This window comes from Globicephala melas, chromosome 2, assembly GCF_963455315.2.
Source record: "Globicephala melas chromosome 2, mGloMel1.2, whole genome shotgun sequence".
NCBI classification, from domain to species: domain Eukaryota; kingdom Metazoa; phylum Chordata; class Mammalia; order Artiodactyla; family Delphinidae; genus Globicephala; species Globicephala melas.
Window position 1 is genome coordinate 164,838,138 of NC_083315.2, and position 19,784 is coordinate 164,857,921.

The 19,784-nt window shown below is 52.8% G+C and overlaps 1 protein-coding gene across 1 annotated transcript in view; it reads right to left on the reverse strand.

Moving 5' to 3' along the window:
• CCDC88C (coiled-coil domain containing 88C) overlaps positions 1 to 19,784 on the reverse strand; it is a 128,110-nt gene that overhangs the window by 54,743 nt on the left and 53,583 nt on the right. Inside the window, exons 5-10 of the mRNA XM_030883563.2 lie at positions 7,659 to 7,717; positions 6,799 to 6,882; positions 4,033 to 4,173; positions 3,456 to 3,640; positions 2,733 to 2,814; positions 2,217 to 2,375 (exon numbers count right to left, since the gene is read on the reverse strand). Coding sequence (XP_030739423.2) covers positions 2,217 to 2,375; positions 2,733 to 2,814; positions 3,456 to 3,640; positions 4,033 to 4,173; positions 6,799 to 6,882; positions 7,659 to 7,717 — 710 coding nt within the window. The remainder of the gene's footprint in view (positions 1 to 2,216; positions 2,376 to 2,732; positions 2,815 to 3,455; positions 3,641 to 4,032; positions 4,174 to 6,798; positions 6,883 to 7,658; positions 7,718 to 19,784) is intronic.

Below are 19,784 nucleotides of genomic sequence, written 5' to 3' on the forward strand. Positions count from 1 at the left end.
GCATGGTTTCAGGTGAGCAGAGGGAGAGGCAGACCTGGAGGACTGGGTTAGAAGGTGAGGCAATGAAGGACACAGCTGGTGTTCTCTCCTTTCAGACAGGCTCGGAGAGGGACCGGGGTAGCTCGAGAGGGTCGGGGGAGAGTGGGAAGGGTTTGATTTTCTTTTTAATTGAAGGTGGAAAAAAAAATTAAAGGTGAGAGCATCCTGAGGAACCTAAGCATGGGACTCAAGTCAACAAATGTATCTTGAGCACCTCCCCCTGCTGAAGATGACAGAGATGTAGTTTCTGACTTCACGAACTGCACTCTGTGGGGAGAGCTGCTGGAACCCCAGAGCACAGGTGAGCGACCCTGCCTGGGGTCAGAGGGGCTTGGCCAGGGCGGAAGTCGAGCTGGGGCCCCATTCCCCAGGCCCAGCCGGATGGGCAGGGCAGACCAAACCGTAGCCCATCTCCCCTCCTGAACCTGGGCACTGCGGGGGGATATCATAAGAATGGGATGTGTGTGTGCACCGCACCCCAGGACTGACCATTAACCCAGCTCCTGACTGCCTTGCCAACAACCCAGCAATCACTGCATGGATTGGTTCCAGGGGCCCCCATCTCTGTGGAGAGCAGCTCGCTAGCGTAAGCTCATTGGAAACGTGCTCCTGTGTCATGAGACGCCAGGGCACAAGGGTCTCAGAGACGCCCAGACCACTCCTCCTTTCACAGATGGGGACAACACTTGCCCAACACCCACCAAGTTGGTGTGGCAGCTAGGACCGTGCCCTGCTATGTCTCTGCATCTCAGACTACTGTTTCTTTCAGAGCCAGCACAGACCAGGAAGCTGTAACTCCCAGAGAGGAGCAGAGACAGGCCCACCTTATCTTTACCCAGGACACACACGGCACCAATGCACCTGTTCTCAGTGTTGGGAATTTCAGACAATAACACAACATGGGACAACAGGAATCTCCCAGGCAACCTTTCTGCCTTTGTCCTCCTCCCACGCGGCCCTCTGGACAGCAACCCCTGTGCCCTGACAGCAGTGAGGTGCGACCATGCTTTGCAAAAGCAAGTCAAGGACCACTCCGTGCATCCACCCCACATAGTCCCCCTGTACCTAGGGGTGCCCACGCCGCTCTCCTCTCCTTGCTGTTTTAATCCTTATGTAAACTAGACTAGGACCCACATGAAAGCCACCAGAAGTTTAAAAACAAAACATGGAAATTTGTGTTCTGTATTATTCTAACCAAAATTAACCTCGCCCTCGCCCTGAATCCCCGTCCTTTCCCTTTCCTCTCACGTGGCACTAATGCATTCTTCCTTCTGTGACAGGCAGCTGTTTCTCAGCGGTGAGACTGGACAGGCTCCGGGGGAGGGCACCTGCGCTGCCTGTCACCCCCCCTGTATGCAGAGGAGCGCCCCTGCATGGCGGCTGTCCACAGCCGTGAACGAGCTCGAGAGCACGGCCGTGCTCCTCTCTCTGCCCTACTGCCCGTCACATCTAACACTGTCTTATTCCAGAAGAGACAAAAACTCATGCTTCTTCCCCGGGTAGTCGGGTAGGACCCAGGCCCTGCCCTCAGGGCTCGAGGTCCACATGAAGCCTCTGGCTAAGCAGGGCGGATGGCACGTCTGCAGGTGGTTTGCAAGGACGATGCACTGACTCCAATGTGCCACTAACATTCCTCAGGGAACAAACACTCCTTAAGTAGGTCTGAGGAACTCACGGGCCCTGGAGCACAGCCTTCCCCATCCCACCTCCGCCCAGCCCAGGGGCCCCAGGGCCCGTCTACATCGGGGCAGGAGCTGGGGGGGAGCATGTCAGGGCCAAACAGCCGTCCCCACGCACGCCTGCCAGCAGCTCGGCAGGAGGCCTTGAGCAGGGAGAGGGCAACACCAGGGTCCCCGCGACCTGTGTTCAACCCCTTCAAAAGCCACCTAGGTGGCGAGAAGAGACTTGGGGGTTATTTCTTACCGTCAAACAGGCCACTCAGTATGTCCTGACATCCTGATCTCACCCCGCTCGTTAAACCCATCTCCAAACCCCAAGACTGGCAACGGGGGCAAAACACCTCATTTCTCAGAAAGGAGAGTCCAGGAACCTGCAGCTGATGCGAGGCAGTCAGGATTGGTGGGCAAAGCATCAGTGACCCCACCTGGATCCTGGCCTCTGTGCCCCCTTCAGCCCCGACACCCTCCCCTGCATCCCCCCGGAGGCTGGGCGCGTACCTCCATGCGGGCCTTGTAGAAGTCCACGTCGTGCAGCTTCTCCCGGCAGCGCACCAGCTCCATCTCTAGCCTCTCCACACGGTTCGCCTTCTCCCTCAGGGCATCGAGCTCGTCGCGATAGGCACGAGCAGACCGGGCGTCAGCCGCCAGCTGGATATTCTGGGAGACAGGCAGAGACAGGGGAGCCTAGCTTAGGGCACCCCTCTGGGGAGGGAAGAGGGGGCCAAGTCTCTGAAGCGCAGCGTTTCCAGGACATCTCGGTGGCCGAGGGGCTCCACGTGCAGGCCACCGCGTGGGGTCCCCACTCGTTGTCACTAAGAAACAGTCACCCCCTCAGCCGTTCTCAGGACAACCGACTCTCGGGCAGTGTTACTTTGAGCGGGAAGGAAACAGAAGCCTTTGCTGGAAGCTCCCCCTGCTGCATGCCCGAACCCCTGGGCCACAGCTACCGGGGAGCCCCAGCCCCGCCCCGTCCCCTCGACACACGCGGACACACAGACAGGCCTCCCCGCTCACCTCCTGCTTGACTTTCTGCAGCTCCAGCACCAGCTGATCTACCTCATGCCTGGTGTCCACAAGCTGCTCTGTCTTCTCCTCCCTGGGGGCAATTCGGAGCGAGTGTGGTGAAGGGGCCTGCCCGCCACCCTGCAAGCCCCCAGCAGGAAAAGGAAAGGGAACTGCGCTTCTGGGGATGAGGAGGGGAACGGCACGTGGGGCTTGCAGAAACGTTCCTGACTCAAAGTCTTTTCCATTTTTAACTTTTCAATGCCCACCCTCAAACTGCGTCCACTGGGCCGCGGGCTTCCCTCTGGGGGAACAGGGGTAAGGAGACCCCAGCTGCAGTGACACCGCTTCACTGCCAGGCAGGCAGCAGGGCCCACTGGTGACGAGGTGGAGGCGGGCAGCTGCCGAGGTGATGGGCAAAGTGGCATATTCACCAGCTGCGGGCAATGGGGACGGCTCACCAGACGGGGGCCAGCCACATCCTCCCTCCAGCCAAAAACCATACCAGTGGGTGGTCATCTAAGCCCAGACGGCCTGAGCCCTAGAGACCTGGTAGAACCCCTCCCGGCACAGGCCCGGGAAGGGTCGCCGATGGCGCTCAGGGCGGAGCCCAGCTAACTCTATAGGGCCCAAGTCAGAGCTCTCCTGTCTGCTGCACCACACATGCTAGAAACGGGTGTTTGTGACACACAGTGCAAGAGCAGAACCAACAGCCCAGCTGACCGGAGGACTCACAGCTCCTGCCTGACGCGGCGCAGCCTGGCCTTGGTGTCCGCCAGCTCCACGGCCAGGTGCTGCTTGTCCTCGCTGGAGAGGCTGCTGGTGGGGCTCGGGGTGGACTCGGCGCTGGAGGACTTGAGGGGGCTGGGCGGGTGCTGGGCCTGGAGGTAGTCCCGCTCCTGGGTGAGGTCCACGATCAGCTGCAGCGGGGCGGGCGGGGGAAGGGAAGGAGCGCTTGCACCCGAACTTGGGGCACAGCGGTCAGCGGACCAGAAGGAAGTGAGAGGCGTCGGCCGAGACTGAGAAACCAGGAGGCAGCAGGAGTAACGGGATGTCAAAAGGAGCACGTGAACGAGGAGGGTCTCTGAGCTCCACGTTCGATGAACGACTAAATGCCTTCCCGCGGGGCTCTCGGAGGCGACCGCTGGCTGCAGGGAAAGTGCCCGGCTCCCACCGCCAACAGGAACCAGAGAGACAGGACCAGGGGGCAGCAGGCTTGAGACGAAGAGTCAGGACGAGGAGGGTGGCCGCGTGGCCAGGGCCCAGGCGTCCCTCCCAGACCTGCCAGTCCACCACCCACCCGCAGACGCACCTCCGTGCACTCGTCCCTCTCGTCGATGAGCCGCCTGAGGTGGAAGACCATGTTCCTCGACAGGGCCTCCAGCTCCTCCGGGGCCACGTCCGGGAGCTCCAACCATTGCAGGTCGAACACATTCTCCTGGTTGTGGGTCACCTGCGGGCACAGGTCAGGCGCTGCAGAGGTGGGCAGGGCACGGCCGGGGGTTCCGGGAGCTCCCCGACCCCGCAGCCAGGGGGTGTGGTCACAGCTGACCCGGTCCCCTGACGTCATTCACCCTCATTGACAGATCTTCCGTGGAGAGCGGGGGGGCTCCTCAAGCGGGTGCAGACGCCCCTCAGCGAAGTTCCACCAGCACAGGTCAGGCCGGGTGTTAAGTCAGTCTCAACATCGGCTCCAAGAGGACGCGGATTTGTTTAATACCAGCGGGCTCTCCTTATAATACAGTATTTCCCTAAAAATATACTGCCCTCAGATATGCTTACGGAAGCACCAATTTACAACACAAAGAAGGTAAGTCCTAGGGATGCCACGGGTGCAAAGAGGGACTATGTGTTAAAAAAAAGATAGAATCTAATGCAAATATGGCAAATGTTAAAAATCCTATGTTGGAATGTTGGGTGCATAACGATCTTACATTACTTTTGGGGAAATATTTCATCGTCTAAAACAATTTTCAGGTAAGCCTGTATCTCATCCCCACAGGCCACAGAAGACCTCCTGGATCTTCCCTTTTCATCAGATGTGAGCGGAGGCCCATGGCTACGTCTACACCGGGCAGCCTCTGCAACAACTCTGCCGACCTGACCTTCTCAACCCGACACCCCCAGACCAGCCGGAGGAGGCAGAAGATCAAATTTTGAGTCCCCATCCTTCCAGTTTGGGAAGGTGAGTATTAGCACACTCAAGCCTCAACAGGGGAAAACAAAAAGAAATCAGGGATATCCCCTCAGAGAGGCACACCAAAAAAAGTTCTTCAGTTTTTCAGAGCAGTATATGGAGAGAGAGAATAGTTTAAAAACAAAGAAACAAAGACAGGGCCCTTCAGTTTCTCAAAAGACACCTGCTTTCTTACCTCTCCTCCCTCACGAAGAAAAGCTGGGATTCAGTAAATCTCCAAGAATGAGGAGAAATCTCACCCCACTGTACGGGGCACCCTAAAGGCCCAGAACTGGGGTTGAGAGACCGGGTTCCAGGCCTGCTCCATACCAGTGTTTGGGAAAGGTCTATGGAAAGGGGGTCCAGGGGTGCAAGCACAGCTGCACTCCAGTAACTCAAGGAGCTTGTCATTAAAGGCTTATGGTCCTGCTCCCAATTCTGACTCAATGGATCTCCCGTGGGGCCCGGGCACCTGGATGTTTAAGAAGCACCCAACTGGGCTTCCCTGGTGGCGCAGTGGTTGAGAGTCCGCCTGCCGACGCAGGGGACACGGGTTCCTGCCCCGGTCCGGGAAGATCCCACATGCCGCGGAGTGGCTGGGCCCGTGAGCCATGGCCGCTGAGCCTGTGCTCCGCAACGGGAGAGGCCACAACAGCGAGAGGTCCGCGTACAGCAAAAAAAAAAAAAAAAGCAGCACCCAACTAATTCTGAAGTCCTGTTCCCACAGCCAGTCACCGAACTTGATAATCTCGCCGGGCTTCTTTTTTGGGTGCATGTTTTTTTAAAAAAAAATATCCTGCTGGCTGAACAGGGAAGGGGAGACAGTGAGTAGCACAGACCTAGCTAGTCTCGAGGACCTAGTCCTCAGATACATCTTCAAAACACACGGACACACGAGGAAAGTTAAAAGGCAGAATGGTACTTAGGCTAACAGGTCACTGACACGAATGGTTGAGAATATCTCCTACAAGCCTGACGGGCTTTGCTGGACCCTCTACCTGCCATACGCTGCATCCACCTCCTCCTTCAAATCCTGACTCAGGGTCTGCAACCCACAGTGCCCTAGCCGGCTGCGGGAGCCCAGCAGGCCGTCCCCAGAGCCGGCGTGGGGAGCTCTGTGTTCAGCTGCCTCTGCCAGTTACACACCTGCTCCTACGTGCTCCTGCTCATGTCTTTTTCATGCATTTATCTCATCTGTCCCATTAGATGGAAGGCTGAACCATAGCTCCTAAGATGATTAAAACGTACAAGGCTTCTTTTGGAGGAGGGTGGGGTGGAGGTCAGGGAACTAACTTCCAGGCGGGTGCTTGGTTTCCAGGGCAACTACCCCTTCGGTTGATACCACCTCTGCCAAAGTCAACGGGCGGAGGGGCTGCCCTTAGTGCAGAGCCCTCCTGACCCCACCCAGGGGGCCGAGTCTCCGGATACAGCCAGCCCTTCTGGGACTCGCTGGTTTTTAACTTCCCAAGGGGCGGCAGCTGTTTCTCTGCCACGTCACTGACGGAAGCGGTGAATCTCTCTCTCCAAGGATCAACCATTTGAAGCAGGGTGACATTTGCCAGAATACATTTTCAGGGACTGTAAATCAAATTCTGAGCCTAAACCACTTGACAGCTCTTAAAAATAGTCTGAGTCCATATTAGGCAAGAAGAAGAGGCAAAAGAAGACTTGATTGAAGTCTCTGAAAAAGTTTTTTTCATTTTAGCCGCCACTTTATTTTAGCTTGCTAACAGCCACCTTTCCAAATCGAATCAATTTGCCTGTAGTGTCTGAAACCTAAAATTAGCAGAATCATTAATGGGTGATGTGCTCTTTAGACTTTTCACTGGTGGAGAAGGCCTGCCTGCTGGATGCCATGGGAGCGATGGTCCACGGCTAAGCCCCACAAAGCTCCCCACCTACCTCCTGTATATGGGCCACGATCCCGGCCTGTGTCTCAATGTCCAGCTGTTTGATTCTTTCGATAAATTCCTCTTTCCTCTCACACTGTGGAGGGTTACAAGTGTTAATGAAAGTGTTTTACAAGGGCAACCTGGGGCCGCCAGAGCCACAGAAATCGTTTCAAAAGGAGACACCTACCCCAACCCTGGCTTTTTCTCCTATAATCAAGAGTGCTCTGCCCTCCTACCAGCCAGCCCCTCACACCTGAGGTTTCTCTAGAAGCGGCTCAGACTACCTATATCACAATCACCTGTGGGGGGGGGGTTGTCTTTAAAAACACCGGGGTGGGGGTGGGACACAGACAAGCTTTCCAGGGGATTCTTAAACAAGTAAAGATCAAGAACAGCTGGTTTAGGGCAGCACTTGGTAAACTTCATCTGTAAAGGGCCAGATGGTAAAACAAAAAATATCTTCGACTGGACAGGCCACGGGTCTCAGCTCTGCTGGTGTAGTGTGAAAGCAGCCACAGGTAATATGTAAAGGAAGGAGCATGGCTATGTCCCCCTAAAACTTTATTTACAAAAATAGGTGGCAGGTCAAATTTGGCCCACAGGTTGTGTGCTGATCCTTGCTCTAGATGTTCCTACACTGGGGACAATTTGCTAATGGCACCCGGCCCCAGGGATCCCCACCTGGCCTCTTGCCCAAGGTGCTAGAAATGGTTGCCGCCTAAGTCGGTGTCACGTCTCTCGCAGGAACCCTGCGACCTTCCATCCTATTGGGCTGAAAGCAGCTGCACTCCTACCTCACCGAAGGGGGTGTTTTATCCCCACAAACCCAAACCTAAGAGCCCTCGTCTCTGCCCCCTGCCCAATCCCTACCTGAACAGCACAGCCCAGCACCAACAGCAGCACCTTCTTAATCTCCTCCATACTCTTCCCTAAATCAAAAGAGCAACATAGTTAATTACGCTCAACTGTTTGTAAACTTTCACTAGTGATATATACATATCTGCTGCAGGGGGAAAAAAAAAATCAAATAAGCTAAAAAAACCCTCTCTACCCAGCGATATGCACTTAAGGTGTACACACTCCATCTGTTTTCTCCATATGGGTTTGTTTTTTTCTTAAACCAAATGAGAATGCTGTTCATAACTATTTGTGGCCCTTTTCCGTTCACATATATCATAAAATCTTTCCACGATAATTAATGAACGTGAGCATCGCTTTTTAGTGTGTGTGGTAAGCAAAGTACAATGGATGAGAACAGTCCCCACAGGAAAATACTCAATCGAGTCTGAAATAAGAATGGACACAAACTTGCCTTTCCATCCTGCAAGATCTCAAACAGATGAAGGAGAAGAGTAAAGCAAACCTCCATGCTCAGCACCCGCTTCACGTTACCAGCATTTTGCACGTTTATTCCATCTCCTCCTCACCACCACCGCCTTTGTTTCTCAATGTCTGGCTGGAGCATCCCCCAAAGCAAGTCCCAGACACGACACACACATCATTTTTGATCGTCTCATACTTACTTTGTACAAAGGCCACAAACAAATTCAACCACTCCCTTTCCAGAGATCCGATTTTTCAATATTTTAATCTAAACGATGCTACAAAGAACATCTTACAGCTAATTCTTTATGGATATGCTGACTCCTGCCTTCAGGATAAACTCATCTTTCAAGCTTTTCCTACTTCCAAACTGCCCTGCAGAAAGGCTCTGCCATTTTTCTCTCTCACAACCAATATACCGTAAGTCCCACTTCCCCGTGCCCAGACCAACACGGCTTTACTACTCCTTCTCAGCTTTGCCAATCAGGCCAAAAAATCGTATTTCATCATTTTACACTGTGTCTTTTCCATTATGCTTGAGGCCAAATGCGTCTTCATCTGTTTATCAGTTTCAGTCACTTAAATAAACAGAGTCAGGATACAGGAGCTCCAGACCTGAGCTGGTCACCAGGAGGCCTGTGACGGGAACAAGCCGTACTCTGTTTCCCAGTCTCAGTTTCCACATCTGTGAAAGGGAGGCAGCTGGCCTGGGCGACGTGCAGGGTGCCCTTCAGGTGAGAAGCTCTACGGTTTTCTGCCCTTTTCATAATATCCTGTTCTCTCTGGGGGAGAAGGGACATGCCAGGAAAAGCACTGTTTTCCTGAAAGGCTTACCAACACCCGCTCACATTGTGCTAAAATGGTCCAAGGCTCATCCATGACACCCGGGATGCAGAAAACCAAACTCACGTCCCAGAACCAGTGCTGTGGGTCACTTCGGGTCCTTGGGTGTCAGGCGTGTATGGAGTAACATGTGAGTTCATCCTAATATCTCTCACCTGAGAAATAGCTAAAAACAGCTTTTCCTGAGACGACATTATTATGGTCGAGTCTCAGAACTGGGGGCTTGGCATCGCCCTTCCCACCGCCTAGTCTGAAGGTGGGTGGGACGGGCTGGGTGGCTGAAGGGTCCCTGCAGAGCATTCAGATTCCACACTCTTAAGAGTCAATCGGGTCTGGTGTTGCAGATCAACCCATGATGATCAAACCTTCTCTGTGCTAATAAGCATAGAACTTGATCAATGTTTGAAACGGAAAAATTCTCAAAGACTTTAATGGATTTTTTTTTCCCACCTGAGGCCTTTTATTTGCCCAAGAGGCTCTAATCCATAGACATAAATACGTGTAACACCACCATGACTCACTTCTCTATTAAGGCTGAGGTGGTGATCAGTCATGGTTTTAGTTCTGACAAAAAGAAAAGGACATACCCACCAGCGTATTAAAAACTCCAATCAGTCTCACCAAAATCCTCCCCTGGCCACAGTGCTCATGCCAGCCCAGGTGGCTGTCCTCACCTCTGTCCCTTCACGGTCCGTCCCCAGATGACTGGCAAGGGACCCTCGTAAGCCCTTTGGTGGATATAACAAGTACAGACCCCTCCCAGCTGTCACCAGGCTCCTCGTCTGCAGTGATTCACCTTTCATAGGCCATGTACCTGGTGCTGTAGCCAGCAGAGCTGACACACAAGAAGAAAGCATTTTAAAGGCCTTGGATCAGCTCAAACAGAGGTCAGAGTTCACGAAGAATCTTTACGTGCTCTTCCCAGCAAAGGCCCCACAGGACCTAATTATATCATACTTTGGATAACTTGAGCAACTCTGATGACCCACTCTCCCAGCCTACAGCAGATGAAAACAGCAAATTAAAAGTGGAAAGGAGCACAAGGAAGGCCCACTGTGAGCAGCGAGGGCATAAGCCGGTTATGGGATAGCAAGGAAGAGACGAGAAACCCTGCACACATGCACAAGGGCTTAAAGCTACAGTCTGAGGCTGTTCAGTGAAAGAATGAAGGGCTCTGCTCCCTCAGCATCCTGTGGCTAGACACAATGACAAGCGTGAGTCATTCCTTCATCCCTTCATTCATTCATTTACACCCATCAGAGAGCAAGAAAAAACGAAATCTGGTCCAGAGCACTGCTGGAAAAGTACGGAATTCCAGTTTGCTAGGTTTTGTAACAGAAGGGGAAAAAGGATTTTAAAAGTAGAGAATTCATTTTAGAAAAATGTTCAGGGAATAATTATTTAAAGTAAGCGTTTTGGTGGTGAACAGGGCACTAGGAAATTCACCTCTGCCTTCATTCACGTGAAGCAGCGCTGTGCTCATTCTCACCAAGCTAAGTGAATAAAAACATCTGCTATAACAAATGTATCCTGTGCTTTTTATCCCTACACAAATTCCTAGGAAACTTAAAAAAGGAGAGAGAGAGAGAGAGAGAGAGAGAGAGAAGCAGAAGTTCCCTCATTGCTCATGGAAAGCTGATGCCCAATTTCTCTCAGGATTTCTACTATTTTTAAAATCTACCAGATTGTGGGTTCTGAATAGTTCGAAAACACATCATAAGACTCTCTACTGGGTCCTTGCTGGCAAGGATGGCTCAGTGACACAGTTACACAGGCAAAGAAGAAACAACCCTACAGACAGCTCCCTCCCAAGCACCTACTAGGTGCTGGGTACTTTCTGAGAATATACCCATAATCAACACAGTCCTCTGAGCTCAGACCAAGAAAACCAGCAACTTCTAGAGGAACCCAGAGGAAGGACTAGTTTGCAGTAAGGATCAGTCAAGGCTTCCTAAAGGAAATGACTTCTGAGCTGAGACCCCAGGATGAGGAGAGATCTGGGGCCTCTTCAGGCACAGGGAATAGCATATGCAAAGGCCTAGACACAAGAGAATATAGTGCTTGTCAAATTATAAACGTTTTGTGCTTCAGCTTATTAAAGTGGGTTTTCATGAGAAATGGGAGGCGGGGTAGGAAGCAACGGGGATTTCTGTACCTAGTGAGTCACAAGCAACCAATGGAGGGGGGAGGGCCGAACACATCAGACACCCTTTACACCTACCCACAACCCCAGGGGGAATCCATGACAGCCTGAGCTAACGGTCGAGTCTAAGAAAAATCTTACTTACTTACTTTACTACCTGCTTCCTGGAGTCCTGACACAGAGAAACTCACTCCAGCCTTTCTTAGCATAAATGGAACGCATATAGGCTGACCTAAATTATACATAAAGCTACAGATGTTTGTAGCAATCAGCTTCCAAAACAGAAGGGAAACTGATACCGCACGTGTGATAAAGGTGGACCTGGGGATAGAAATATAGTGGGGCAATTAAAGTACACCAGCCTCTAAAATGTGGAGACTGAATCAGATAAGGATTGGAAAATTTCCTGACTTTCTGATCTTGAGTCTGTGGCAGACATAACTAGTCAATCATAACACTTTCTTACCGAGCCTGGAAGGAGGCCTCAGAATCCTTCTGAACACAGCACTGCCTGATGTAGCCACTGCCTGACACGCGATGAAAGCTGGCACATGAAACAAAACCCAGCTTCCATGCCTGGTACACAATCAGTGGGGTCCTTTTGGCTCTACTCTTTGATTCTCTAAGACGCAGTCATTTGAATGTTCATACATTCTCTGGATACAGAAAATCAATCTTGTGTATAAGCGATCACTGGGGTGTCAAGGTGGGGATTTAGACAAAGGAAGGCAAACAGCCCTTTCCAGGAGGACCACAACCCCAGAGGCCCTCGGTCCGTGAGTCGCCAGCCAGGGTGAGGGTTTAACCCTCTCAGCCTGGAAGGACTGACCCACTGGAGTTAATCCTGCCCTCCACAAGTGCCCTTCACCTCTACAGACCATTACAGCACTTTCATATAACATGCTATCATTTGACTTAATCCCCAAAGCAATCCCCAAAGGCCAGTATTAGCTCCATGTTACAAACGAGAGGAGGCTCAGACAAGCTGAGCCACAGAACTGAGATTTGGTCACCACCTGCTCTCGCCTAACTCGCTACCATCCCCCTCCCTGAAACTGCCATTGCTTATTTACATTTCCTTCCAGAGCAGGGCTCTCTCTGGTTTAGCTTCTGATCCCAATGCCACAGTGCAGGTCTTTAGCCAGTGTCTGCTGATTGAGTGACTGATGGTAACTGTTAGCATCATGTCCCAGGGAGAAAAGACATTTTCAGTTTCCAATCTTGTTGGGATGGAGATGTGCGTGCGTGCATGCGTGCGTGTGTGCGTGTGTGCGCGTATGTTTTTTTCTTAATAATTCTACATTCTGCTCTCCTCTGACTTATGTGCTGGAGTCAACCACTCACTGTGCTTTCCCTGGTTTCTTAGCTAAAAACCAGTCATTTCATACGGACGACTGATTATGGGGCTCTCATTGATTTGAAAATAGCACTGCACTGAACGTGACCCTGTTTCTCCTCAATGCATAATGACATCTCAAGACTCACCCACAAGGGCACAGTTCTATGGGCCCTCCTGGGGGCTCTGCTTACACTGAGAAAAGCTGTCATTATTTTAACACGGTTACCTTGGGTTCCATGAGGAACAGTGTATACGGTAATTCCTGGCGGGTGGGCACTTAGGGACCCTCCGTAATACCTGTCGCAGGTCATGGGATGGGAGGCAAGCACCTCTACATACCGCCTCACAGCCTGGAGAGCGACTCCTAGGAAACCCTCACCTAGATTTCTTACACGGTTACCCGTGTGACCCCCACCAGGCACTCCCCCATTTATTAGTCATTCAGCAAACGGTTATCACATGTGGACTTCGCAGGCTCGAAGTCACACGTCCGTTTGAAATGATGTGGGGGGCTCCAGAGCGTACGCTGACCCAGGGCCCCGTTATCCCACCGTCTCTCCTTCACCCCCGCCCCCACAGTCTGCCCCCACCCGCAGGGATCCCTCACACCACCCTGTGTGGGTAACGAGAACCTCTGCCCAGATGCCACAAGGCAGCCACTCCCAGAGAGCAACTTCAACAGCCACGTCAAGCCCCTCAGACAGCGCCATCGTCAAAAATGCCTCCTTAGCCCAGCCTGCCTAGGCCACAGAAGCTGAGAACTAACGCATTCCCTAGCACCAAACGACTGAAGATCAGAAAAGGAGCAGCAACCCCCAGAATGCAGCTTGCGGCCCAGAGTCTGCACTGGCTGGAGGTGAGACGGTGGCAGAGGCAGGAGGTGATCCGAGAAAGGGTGCCTCCCACGCACCAGGCAGAAAATGCAAAGCCCCAATAGTATCGGTGAACACAGAGACCTTTGACAAATAACAGCTCATCCCTCCTCCTCGGGCAGCCACGGCCACAGACAGCAGTCCCGCTGGACGCCATGCACGGTCATGCAGCTGGGGAGCCCCCTCTCTGTGTACAGCCCATCACTAGGAGGTGACCAAACAAAGTCTGGTCTCCAGGCAGGTCCCGCGCCTGCTCCGAAGGCTGGCATCTGGCCGTGCTCTAACGATCGCTGTGCTTGCTGCTAACCAAGCTTTTCACGTTCCTAGAAGAGCCAAGTGCTGGCATTCAGCTCAAGGGCCCGGCAACCCCCTGCACTCTACAGGGACCGGAGAATTCATTTCTCAATCCAGCAGGCAGCACAGAAGCAAGGGAGCAGGCCGCAAGCTGTGCCACATGAAATCGCGTGTGGGTGCTTTTCTGAACGTGCTCCCTCCAGGAGAAAACAGGAAGCACGGAGAGGATCGGATGCCTGGCGAGATTAGCTTTTCTTTATTTACTTACTTCTTCCCTCCTCATTTAAAGGACCTAAGGTTTCTGCAAACACGAAAGTTTTATACATATATATAAACAAGACCAGAATTCAGGAGAAATGAAAAAATAGCTTAGGGTTGGGAAAGAGAACTCAAGAATCACTCATTAACACCTAACGGCAGACCCTCAACCCACCATGTCACTTGGCAAGCAGGGCACTGGGGCGGGCAGAGCCGCAGGAAGGTGGCAGGGGAGGGAAGGCAGCCCGCCCGCTTTCTAAAAGAACAATCTCAGCGGCAGGAAGACCGTTTGTAATAAACCAGACTTGGAGCCCTCTCTCCGGTGCCGGGGTTGGAGGTGAGCCAGCCCCCGGGGGCACTGGCCCTCAGGGGTTGCAGCTCGTCATCAAAAGGCAGAGCCGTGCAGTGAGGGAAGGTTTCCGTGGGTTCCGAGAAGCACTTCAAGGACGCCCTTGATAGAAGAGCAAGTAAATCCTAGAGGGTTAAACATTAAATTCCAAGGAGTTTCAGGAGTTCCGTTTCCCTCTGGCCTTTGAAACCTAAACTTCAGCTGTGACAGAGGCTTCCTCCCTGTGCCCTGAGCTTGCTGCTCCTCATGGGACTGCCAGCACACTTCCACTCCTCTGAACTTGTCACACCTGGACACCTCCCTCTGCTGCTGTCGAGGGTTCTTTGAGGCCCTGCCGCATACCGCCTCCTCCAGGAAGTCTTCCTGACCTGCCCAGGCAGAACTGATTGCCCGCCTTGCACTCTGTGGGAAGCATGTTCGCACTGCTTCTCGCCCTGGAACAGGCTAGTCATGGACACTTTCCTCCCCTCCTGCCCCAACGCAGACTGGGGGCTCCTTGAACAGAGACAGCCTATTCGTCTCCATGGCCACTGCACCCATGGTGGGCATCTGACAGAGAAAGCTGGAGGGGGGCTCGGGCTGAGCTCCTCTGTGAGGAGGAGCGATGCAAGCGCGTTCCCGTCTTCTATTTGGGAGGGTCAGAAACTGGCCTTCTGGTTTCTTTGGTCAGAGCAGCCGGAGAACAGAGGTCTGCAAGAGCTGTGAAGGAACGACATTTACAGAATCTGGGAGCACAGAATCTCAGACTCCTCAAGGTGCTTTCTCTGTCCCTGCAAGCCCCTTCTGTAACCATCACGAGAGAAAAAACTGAGGACGAGGACCAGATCACCAAACAGCAATGAATGGGAGGCTATCCTCAAAGGTTCCAGCTGTATTCACAGACAGGACCCTGTAGGCTGCGAATACGGGATCAGCCCCTCCTTGGACCCAGGAATCTTGCCTGGCATTTAGAACTCAAGAGACACCAGGCAGAATAATGACAGTGGCTGGTCCTCCGGCTTGGAACCAGTGGCTGACTGTCCACATATACAACCATCTGCGTAACTTATGGTAATAAATACATCTTTTACACCACCATGCTGTGTGCCTCTGAATGAGTTCCCTCCCCTCTCTGGGCTGGGTTTCTACACCTACATGGCTCCACCCTTTCCTTTCTAAACAGCTTAGGAGTGGTCAGCAATTCACAAGTCTGAAAACCACAACTGCACTTAGATACAAACCTTGGAAGAAAAAACAGTGCTCTCTTCCAGCATGACTGCTCTATGATTCACTGCAGAAATTAATTTGCTAACACCCTGGCTTCCTGTCAGACAAATCTAGTCTGTTTCGTGTGTGTGGCACAGTGACAGGCCCGGCTGCTGAGAAACCAGAGCCTGAAGTTCTGGCCCAGGCCTTCCCTCATTTTACAGATGCCGCGGACACTGGGATCTCTTGGTTCTCATGTAGAATACGCTCTTCGATAAGCCACGTAAATATGTTTCATGGATGCACAGCTGGCAAGATGGGGGTGCAGGCCGTTTGCAGTGCATCATTACCGGCCTAGGGCAGCCACACACATGGTGTTGGGCAGAGGTCGACTCTCACTTGACCCTGACCACTGACACTTGACCGCTGTACCTGTGACAGCATGTGGTTAACATCTGTAAGGATCACTAGCTTGATGGAAGAGGGAAGTGGGGACAGGAGAGGGAAACGACAAAGTGGGTCTCCAGCGCTTATGCTCTATTTACTCGGCACCTACTACGTGCCAGGCACTGCTCCAGACACTTAGAAGACATTGGCAACAACAACAAAAACCCCCAAGATTCCTGCCGAAGAAAGGGAAGGCAGAGCAGGATAAAAGCACTGGGAGTCCTGAGGACGAGGGAGGGACGCAGCTGCAAACAGGGAGGTCATCAGGATGGGCTGCACCGAGCAGGTGATATTGCAAGCAAAGACTGGAAGGATCTGTTCCTGTGAGTATCTGGGAAAAGCATTCCAGGCAGAGGGAACAGCCAGTGCACAGCACAGGGAGAAAAGTGACATAATCTAACTTTCTACGAGGACCAGCTGCTGTGTTGAGAACAGACGGCAACAGACAGCACGGGGCAAAGGTAGAGAGGCAGGCAGACAGAAGGCCACTCTGGTGCTAGCCAGGAGGATGGTGGTGGCTGGAACCGGTGGGCAGCGGGGCAGGAGGAGAGAAGAGCTCAGCTGTTTGGAAATTAAAGCCAGGGCACTGCCTGAGGAATGGGGGTGAGGTAGGAGAGAAGGATACGTTTCGGCCAACTGGAAACGAGACAAAGGACACCCTACAACATCCAGTCCTGGGGGTCCACACACGGCCCAGCCACCGGGGAAGGCTTTTCTGCTACACGCCACTGTACGCGAGGGAGGGTTAGAGCAGGGTCCCGCAGGACCCCAGGCCAGGCTCCAAGAAGCAGCATCTACAGTAACGAGGCGCTGGACAGATGCTTCCCCGCAGACGGGTATCCAGGGAGATGATTATAAAATCACGCACAATCAGAGAGGAAATCCAGAGGTCATTCGAGGTACAAACAGGAAATAAGAGAATCGGGGAGATTGGGGGCCAGGAGGGCAGACGCTGAGGATGGAGTTTTAAAGTACGTGAAGTGTTTTCTCACATTCACTAAACCGTCCTTGAATCCCATCCAGGGTAGGAAAAAAGAGAACATCTTTTTGTCTGATGGGTGCAGAAGGACAGACATACAGAAAAATCTTCTAATAGTGTTAGTCATGACAGCTTCCTTTTTAGGTCAGAGGAAGGGGGATAAATGCTTGGTGTCTTGGGACCGTTTAGTGAGAGAGAGAGAGAGGAGAGAGAGGAGAGAGAGAGGAGAGAGAGAGGAGAGAGAGAGAGAGAGAGAGAGAGAGAGGAGAGAGAGAGGAGAGAGAGAGGGGAGGGGGAGAGAGAGAGAGAGAAAGAGAGAGAGAGAGAGAGAGGAGAGAGAGGAGAGAGAGAGGGGAGGGGGGAGGGAGAGAGAGAGAGAGAGAGAGAGAGAGAGGAGAGAGAGAGGGGAGGGGGAGGGAGAGAGAGAGAGAGGAGAGAGAGAGGAGAGAGAGAGAGAGAGAGGAGAGAGAGAGGAGAGAGAGAGAGAGAGAGAGGAGAGAGAGAGAGAGAGAGGAGAGAGAGAGAGAGAGAGAGGAGAGAGAGAGAGAGAGAGAGGGTGAGTGTGTGTGTGTGTGTGCGTGTGCGTGTGTGTGTGTGTGTGTGTGTGTGTGTGTGTGTGTTTGGACTAGATGTTCTGCCGGGATCTGTCCTGCCCCTGCCCTGGCTCCACTGACGTGCATTTACCAAAAACAAAAAATAACCAAAAACTGAAATGTTATAAATAGCAGTACAGTGTCAACATCTGCCAAAAAGAGCACAGACATGCTCCTGAGCCATGTGGCAGGATTCGTAAAAAAAGCCGCCCCGCGAGAAAGAAACCAACGTTGTTCTCTATTTTAAAAGAAACCCCAAATGCTTCACGCATCTATTTTTACAATTTAAAACAGAAAACACTATTCCACAAATATGTCTCTGGCACTCATGTTTGCGTCTTCTCGATGGTGCACCTCTCCTGCCGACCTCCTCTGCTCTCGGAGCCCCCCGACACTCCTGTCAAAACCTACGCATGCGTGCGCCCAGGTCTCATCCCTCCAGCCCTGACTTCAGGGGAGGCAGCCCCTCCCCTCTCAGCAGAGCCCGCAGAAGCTGCTGTCAGTCAGGCCCTGCCCGCCAGGGGTCTTCTGAGCTTGCTGCAGCCGTTGGGATTCTCGTCCTTAACTCTCCCAGGGCTCCCCATCTCATCAATCCAACTTCTCCATCAGAACTGGGGCCAGAACCTCTTCAATTGACGTGCACTGATTCTATATGGTGCTGGGGACCAGAGGGCAGGCAATTCACCTGTCAGCTTAAAAGCGGCTTCCCCACAGTGTTCTAAAATCGGATTGTTGGGGAAGGTTGCACAACTCTGTCCATTTATGAAAAGAATCACTAAATTGTATACTTAAAATAGGTGAATTTCATGGTATGCAAATTATACATTAATAAAGCTATTAAAAAAATCAGCGTCCACATCTCTGCAGGTGTTTCTGTCCAGCGCCAGACCCGAGGTGCGACCTGGGTTCCTTGCATGTGGACAGTCTCTTGGCCCCATGTGGTTCAAAGGGGCTAGAACAGAGACTCAGCTAGGGGGAGGGCTGGAGCCAGGGTTCCGGCGAGTGGAGGTGCCTGCCGGAGAAGGGGCGCCCAGAGGGCAGGCTTCCAAATGGCAGCAGGTTGGGGGGGGGGGGCACTGACAACGGGAAGGTGGCACACTACGCAGTATGATGGGGTGATGGGCTGACATGCTGCCTGGGTGGGGGAGGAGGACGTGGTTAGTATTAGATTGAATCATATGCCACCGTCATTTTTGTAGGTCAAATGGTTGAACACTGGCAATTGCCTACAGCTCAACCTAACGCCTGTCCGTGTGTGATAACGGACCGGAGCTCAGGCTCGTGCGTTGGATGGAGCAAATTCCCAATCGGCCCCTCTGCTCATGGGCTAAGTGACCGAGGGCTTGTCACTTCAACTCCGTGAGCTGCCGTTCTCTCATCTATAAACGGGATGGCACGGTCACACCCCGGAAACACATTTTCCTTTCCGTCTTTAAATGCATGTCCAATGCCCAGCACACGGTAGGCTCACCAAAGGCTCAAGCAGGGAGCATCCTTCTTTCCTGCTCCACTGCCTTCCTCTCCTCATCTTACGATGTTGTCTCTAGAGCAGATGGAATAGTAGAACTAAGCCTGAACCACCAACCTCTCCGGGCATCTCTCTTCTAACATCAGCCCCTCAAATAAGTCAGGACAAGCAGCACAGTTCTGCTCAGCAAAGCAGACCCTTACTTTCCTGATGTTACTGCAGAAACACAGGAGTCCCAACTGTCCCTGGAGCCCAGGGCTGCATCTGAGTCCTCTACCTGGGGGAACCATGAAATAAAGCCAGTAAACGAATGGCCCTAAGGCAGAGCTGGGGGTGGCGCGAACCAAGGGCTGCCTGTTATTAACGCACCAAGTGGGGAAGGGTGAGGGGCCACCAGGTGGGCCTGGGTGCGCTCTGCAGAGCCAATGTGTAAGGCTGGGGGTGCTCACGGGTCAGCGGCACCGAAGATGAACAGGAGGTCAAGGAACCCCCTTCCTTTGGCTCCCGTAGCGAAAAGGGAAGTGGGGCCCAGGAGGACCGCCTCCAAGAACAAAGTGATTAAATGCTCAGCTGCCCTCGACCCGGTGGCCCCAGAAGCTGCTGCTCAGGGCCAGGGCTCCTCTATGAGAAATGTCCTCGACGGGTCACTTGGTATACTTCTCCTCTGCTCTCCAGCCAACTGAGCTCACGTGGACAGGAGCAAGGACAGCCAGACTCCAGGGAGAGCAGGGCGGGGAGGGACCGACAGAGGGAAGCTTCAGTTCCTTCTGCAAAAGGCTCTAACGTGTGGGATCCTTCCCGCATTCCTTGACTCCACACCGAGCCCAGGAGGCTAACAAGGTCTCCACGGGAACCAGGGAAGTTCCAGTCAGCAAGCACATCTGTCCCTGGGGCCTGCAAGCT